We start from the raw sequence: 7,403 nt of genomic DNA on the forward strand, positions 1-7,403 counted from the left end.
CCGCCACCACGTTGATGACGGAGGCGCTCGCGCAACGATTACGCGTACCTCGTCGCCGCGTCTCCGTTGCGATTACCGGCATCGGAAATCGCGCGATCAATGCACGACATGCGGCCACAATCGACATTCAATCAAAGCGCGGAATCGGCCCGAGTCTGTCAACAACTGCGTTGATCCTAACTTCATTAACGCGCTACATCCCTGAGCGAAGTGACCAATCGATCTCGTGGCCTCATACGCGCGACCTTGATCTCGCTGACGCAAATCCGACGAGCTCCGATCCCATCGATCTTATTATAGGAGCGGACTTATACGGTTTTATATTGGTGGAAGGACTCCGCGCTGGATCCCTGCACGAGCCAATCGCGCAGAATTCCATATTCGGATGGTTTTTGTCCGGACCCACCGGCTCGACCGAGTCCTCGTCCGGTCCAGTTGTCCCAATCTACCACTGCTCCCCGTCCGACCCGCTGGATCTCGACCTGCGTCGTTTTTGGGAGATTGAGGAGATCCCGGCCATCTGACCTTACACAGACGAAGAACAAGAATGCGAAAATCATTTTCGCACCACGCATAAACGGGACTCGTCCGGTCGTTACATGGTCCGTTTACCCTTCAAACGGAACCCTCCAATCGACATCGGGCACTCTTACCGAATAGCCGACCGAATGCTCTCCAAACTGGAACGTCGATTGCAATCAAAACCGAAACTCTATGCCGAGTACGATGATTTCTTACGCGAGTACCTCCGCCTTGGGCATATGCGCAAGGTCCCTCCGTCGCAGTACGATGACCCTCACGCCGTATATATTCCGCATCATGCGGTAATCCGCGAGAGTAGTGTCACAACACATCTTCGTGTTGTATTTAACGCATCCAGCCCCACGAGTAACGGCACTTCGTTAAACGACCATCTGTTTATCGGTCCCAAACTGCAAACGGACCTTCCAGCTATCATCCTTCGGTGCCGACAATATCGGTACTTGCTTACCTCCGACATTACAAAGATGTATCGCCAAATATTGGTCGATCCGCAAGACGCGGATTATCAGCGAATATTGTGGCGGTCGTCCCCTTCAGATTCCATCGATCGTTATCAGCTGCTAACCGTAACCTACGGCACAGCTCCGGCCCCCTTCCTCGCGCTTCGGGTGCTAAAACAACTTATCGAAGACGAAGGGTCCCAATTCCCCCTGGCCACACGCGTTCTCCAACACCACCTTTATGTGGACGATTGTATCTTTGGCGCGTCCGATGAATCGACGTTAATCGAAACTCGTAATCAGCTGATTGCATTGCTCAGCAAGGCACAGTTCCGTTTGCATAAGTGGACAAGCAATGCGTCGCATTTGCTCGCTGATATTACTCCGCCTGACCCTGGATTAATCCAGGAGAAAATCTTGCAGTCCGATGACACGGCGAAAGTCCTTGGGGTCTCGTGGAGCCCCGAAGTTGATGCTTTTCGCTTCCGAGTCACACTTCCCGTGGAGGGCGCGTGCACCAAGCGAGGCATACTGTCGACCATTGCCCGTCTTTTCGACCCATTAGGCTGGGTCACCCCCGCCACCGTATACGCAAAAACGCTCATGCAACAGCTGTGGTTGCAGAAGTGCAGTTGGGACACTCCCCTTTCTCCGGGCCTGCTCGGGCGCTGGGAGAAATACAGTGCAGAATTGCCGATCTTAGAATCTCTATCTCTTCCTCGATGGACGAAACAAAGCCCAGATATCGCGTCCTATCAATTGCACGGCTTCGCGGATGCGTCTACATTAGCGGATGCTGCTGCAGTGTATCTGCGCATCGTGACGTCTTCCGGCCGAATCGTCATCTCGCTTCTAGCCGCAAAATCGAAGGTGGCACCGGTCAAGCCGTTGACGGTGCCACGGCTGGAACTTTCAGCCGCCCTTCTCCTTACACGCCTCGTCGTCTTCGTGCGACAAGCATTGCACGAGTTGCCGAGGACGACTCCTTGTTATTGCTGGACGGACTCGACCATCACCCTTTGTTGGCTGCGGCAACCCGCGTCAAAATGGAAAACGTTTGTCGCAAATCGAGTGGCCCAGATAGAATCCACTCTGCCCGATGCCATTTGGCGCCACGTACCGTCTGAGGAAAATCCCGCCGACTGCGCATCTCGCGGTCTGCTTCCGTCTCAACTCCTGGGTCATGACCTTTGGTGGACAGGCCCTTCGTGGCTGCAACACTCGACCGACCTTTGGCCGTACAATATTCCCGATGCTCCATCTAGCGCGTTCACCGAGGCACGTCCGACCATTTCGGTCAATCTTTGCCCAGCTCACACGCCATGGGACCTTCGGGACCGCTTCTCGTCGTGGCCAAAATTGCTGAAGGTCACGGCATACATCTTGCGATTCGTAGCCCGAATTCGAGAAAAGCCCGGCGTGGGCTCAAACTTTGTAAGGCAGGCCCTCAATGGGTCGGAAGTCCAATTCGCCAAAATCTTCTGGCTCCGACAAATGCAGCAAGAGCTTTTTCCTGACGAGCTGCAAGCTCTTCGTCACCATCATCCGCTCAATAAAAAGAGCAGTATCCTCTGCCTTAACCCATACGTAGACGAGGACAACCTAATTCGAGTCGGCGGTCGGCTAAAAAACGCCAAGTTATCGGAACGAGCAAAACATCCGATTATATTGAAATCCCATCCTTTATTGACGCTCATAATTGTTAACGCTCATCTGCGAGCCCTCCATGCCGGATCGCAGCTGACAACGAGCCTCCTCCGCCTCCGCCGTGTGCACGCGAAAAGGCCGCACCTCAAAGTGCCTTGATGGGAGAGTTACCGGACTTTCGAATTACCCGTTCGGCTCGAGCGTTTATACATTGCGGTGTCGATTATGCCGGCCCGATTCAAACTCGCACGTCACCCGGCCGCGGTCATCGGTCTCGCAAATCGTATATTGCCCTATTTATTTGTATGGTCGTGAAGGCAATTCACTTAGAACTCGTAAGTGACTATTCGACCGCTGCCTTCCTTGCAGCGTATCATCGTTTTTGCTCGCGCCGCGGCATCCCCAGTGCCCTTTATTCCGATAACGGCACAACGTTCAAAGGCGCCGATCGTGAGCTCGCGAGCGCGTTCCGTGCAGCCACGCGCGATCCCACGACGCTCAATCGATTAGCGCTCGATCGTGTCACGTGGCACTTCACGCCCCCCTCCGCCCCGCACTTTGGAGGATTGTGGGAGGCCGGCGTGCGAAGCGTCAAGTACCACCTTAAACGCGTTGTTGGAGCCCACACACTCACTTTCGAGGAATTCGCGACGTTACTTTGCCAGGTCGAAGCTTGTATGAATTCACGGCCACTAGCTGCACTATCGGAAAACTTCGACGACTATTGTGCTCTGACACCTGGACACTTTCTGATTGGATCAGCCCTCACCGCTGTTCCCACTCCATCACTGCTCGACTTAAAAGAAGAACGTCTTTCGCGTTGGCAATTATGCCAACAAATGGCTGAAAGTTTTTGGCGACGATGGTCGCAAGATTATATGCAAGGACTCCAACAGCGCGTTAAATGGAAAACCCTAAAGCCCAACATTGTTGTCGGACAATTAGTTTTATTACGGCATGCTAATCTCCCCCCGTGTAAATGGGAGCTCGGCCGCGTCGTCGATTGTCATCCCGGCGGTGACGGCATCGTACGTGTTGTGACGGTGAGAACCGCGCAATCCCAATACAAGCGGCCCATCGTCAAATTATGTATTTTACCCGTCGACCTTCCGTCCGAGCCGCCTTGCCCGCCGCGCGGCAAGACGCAATCCGTCGATACCGTCTAGTAAATTGTACCGAGGTTCAACGGTAAACAGAAGTCACATGTATATAGTGTATATAATTAGATATAAGCAATGACGCCTCTGTCTAGCCGCGACTCGCAAGACACCTGTATTTTGATGACTCGTGTAAACATTACGTCATGCCTCGCCAACCGTTCACGGCGGGCGGCAGTAGATATTTAAACACGCGCTGCCGTCTCCCTTGTAAACACCACTAGTTTTCTTGATTTCGGATTTCTCAAGAAATCAAAGGCGGGCGGTATGTTTAGGATTAAGCGTAGAGATAACTTCGTGTTAAGACGCCGATGTCGAGCGATACGCCGCGCCCGTGTTTTTGTCGATTCCCGGTATCGCGCTCGTGACACATGATCACGTGATTACCGAGGATCACCGTTAATCGCTCGCATTACCTCGTCGCTTAGACTCGTTCTACCAACCGCCTGATTAACACGCTTTGTATCGCGCCCAGTTCTTGCAACTCTCGTTTATTGTAGCCATTCGAAATCGACCACCGGTTCGACTCGATTGCGCGCCCGCATTAGTTTACGCGAATTCAGAAGAATAAATCACGGTTGTACAGCCACGTGCTCAGTCTCCACAATATTTCTTTTGATTCCCTCCTCCTGCTCGCGCTTCCTGCACCTATTCCCAATCCGGCCTCCCTTCTGTGTTTGCCCCCGATCCTTTCGAACTTTCCATACAGTCCACTCCTCACCATTTTCGTTCCGGGGTCCCAAACAGCTTCAAAATCATTCATTTTTTTCTAATGTCTTGTTTACGGACGAAGCAACATTCACTAATGATGGTCCAATTATACATTTATAAAATACAGGTATTCTGCTCCCATATTTTAGTTTCATACGTTTTTTCTGTCCTTGACCTTGAATGACCTTGGAATAATATAGTCACTGCATTCCTAATGAAAGGGACTATCATTGTAGGTGTTTAAAAAAGGGTGGTTCCATTAAAAAAAGTCAAGGTGACCTTGATATCTCTTAAAAAATGACATAAAAACAAAATTTTTTATGGCATCGTGTCAGCCCCATTATACCATTCAACTTTGACCTTACGATATTTTACGTATCTTTAGAAACAACAAAGATATTCGAGGTGCAAACGTTAGGTGACTCACCCTGTATATGTATATGTGGCGATGGTTGGGTTCGTCACCACCGGGTGACGACTTCTACAACCTAGCCAGCGCGGACCATCCACTATCCCTCCGCCGACAGTTCAAAATATTCCTCGATGCACTCTGTGCACTCATGTGCTGATTGGATTGTTCCAAGTTGGAGGCCGCAGTCTCGGCACTTCGCCAATGGCCTGGCGACGTCTAAGCGGCACACAACGTGCTAGCCTCCCTGTTTATAATGCCACTGCTCTTCGTGTGTCAGGCAGTTATAGCACGCCTGGCACAGTCGATGGGGGTGGTACACGTACGAGGGTGGCTGGAGTGATACTACCACGCAGTAGAGACTCAGAAGGCTCTCGTATGCGTCGGGGTGGTCCGTGGGCACCACCCCGTCTATTGGTCCGTAGTATCCTTCTAGCTCCTCATTCTCCGGGCGGTAGCTCGGTCTCGGAATTGGCATTATTGGTCTAAGGAACGGTATTTCGTAACGTGTGAATTTAGGTCCTGGTTAGTTGGATCCGTCTGTCGTTGTCTGTCCTGTTACCTTCTGTCGTATCGTATCGTTAGTCGTGTCTACGGTGTGCTAATTTTAACTTATTTATGTGGACTGTGCGAGGGTTTCCTTTGATTAGAATTTTTATATTCTGGTTGGGTAGTATTTCTATAACCTTGTGAGGTCCGGTATACTGATCGCTGAATTTGCCCTTGACCGGCTCCTTCAATAAATACACGAGATCCGTTACCTTGAAGTTTTGTGGATTGATTTTCTGGTCATAGTAATATTTTGATTTTGCTTTGGCAGCGTTCAGATTTTTAGATGCTGACAGTTGTAGTTCTTTGATGGTCATATGTAGATCATACCGTAAACCGGTGGTCATGTTTTACCGGAACGGGGGGCTTGCCTTAATCGGCCGGCCTGCGAGGAGGATCAACCTCTATAAAAAAGTCTCTATCATAAGCTATCGTAACGTGGCGATGGGAAACTCCCGGAGTAAGCGCCGGGGGTGGGGGGTGGATGCACCAGCTCTTAAGCGTTGTACAACCTCGGGACGCCTGCCGACCTCCCGTTGTATCTAGGCTTACCGGGGCAAGCGGCTCTGCCCCGGTGGACACCCTCTTCCGCTTGTTGTATTTAGGGTATCGAGTGAGGCGCCCCCAGAAATAGGGGCGTAGTAACCAGGCCCGCTTATCGAAAAATGGATTGTTTAAACGTTGCGCCTCGGATAAATCTTGAAGAGGTTGTGGAGGGGTTACTACGCCCGGAAGTCGTCGTGGAGAGATTGGTGGTGCCACAGCACCATCGAAGATGGGAGCACCCCCGGCCCCAGTTGACCGACCTAAGCTCTGGCCTAGGAAGGGAACGCCGGGAGGTGATAAGCCCGACCTGGAGGGGGACAGTGCCTCGGTGAAGTCAGATGCGGGAACCTGAAGGGTACCTATCAAAAGGCCTTCAAGGACTCCTCCAGCATCATCGTGGAGTCTGTGCGGTAGCTAGAGCTGCGGGGCATCCAGGGGGGACACCCCGCTGGTGGCTCCGCCCCTCCGACCCCGCTAATGCCTCGCTATGGAAGAGGTGCGCGGCCCTCGAGAGGGAGCTGAGGGAGACCCATGAGACGCTGGTGGCCATTAGGGGGGAGCTGATGGCCATGAAGCGGCTGTGCGACGCTCCACCCCAGCCGGAAATCCCTGCCCCCAACACCGGCGGGGACACCACGGCGGTGGGCGCGATGGCGCAAATGCGGGCGCTCCTAGAGGCGGGACTGAGCTCCATCCGCGACGAGATGCGCGTGGAGCTGCGGCGGGCGGTCGTGACCGTTGCCTCAGCCTCGGGCACGCATAGGGCCCCCCAACCACCGCCTCCCGTGCCTCCGGCGCCCCCGACGCCCAATCCAGCGCCTGCACCGCCGGCGCCGGCCCCTGCCACTACCCCGGTGGCGGGAGGGGCGGCGAAGAAGAAGAAGAAAAAGAAGGCGGAGAATGTCGCGGTAGGGAACACCTCTGCGGTCCCTCCCACCCAGCCCATAGTCCCCCGCCCGGCACCGCCCCCAGAACCGACGCCGGATACCCTAAATGGGAAAACCTGGGGGAACGTCGTGAGTAGACGGACTGTTGAGATATACAGGATGAACGTAAAAAGGAACGGTAAGCTTCATGTCGAAGTACTTCAACATAAACAACAATTTTATTTTCATAACTTTGAAACACACATCTATGTTTTACATTTAAGAACCTCTCTAGGCAGAGTTAGAACCATATATCTAAAACGGTCACTTACACCCGCGCTCATCACGCCGCACGGCCTCGTCGGGTACCTAGAAATGGCGCGACTGGCGCCACCTCGAAAGTGTTGTTGGGATTGCAATATTTACCATATTACAACACGGACAAAGGTTGCGGCCAAGGCCGCGGCCAAAGCTACGGCCGCCGGGGCCAAACCAAAGGCGAGTAAGTCCAAAGGGCTCCCCCTCGATCAGCCGC

The 7,403-nt window shown here is 53.0% G+C and overlaps 1 protein-coding gene across 1 annotated transcript; it reads left to right on the forward strand.

Moving 5' to 3' along the window:
* Positions 1–761: 761 nt before the first annotated feature.
* Positions 762–2,789, forward strand: LOC143363942 (uncharacterized). The gene has a single exon (XM_076804469.1). It carries the CDS (start codon positions 762–764, stop codon positions 2,787–2,789), a length of 2,028 nt encoding a protein of 675 aa, XP_076660584.1.
* The last annotated feature ends 4,614 nt before the right edge of the window (positions 2,790–7,403 follow it).

This window comes from Halictus rubicundus, unplaced genomic scaffold (assembly GCF_050948215.1).
Source record: "Halictus rubicundus isolate RS-2024b unplaced genomic scaffold, iyHalRubi1_principal scaffold0177, whole genome shotgun sequence".
Lineage (NCBI taxonomy): Eukaryota > Metazoa > Arthropoda > Insecta > Hymenoptera > Halictidae > Halictus > Halictus rubicundus.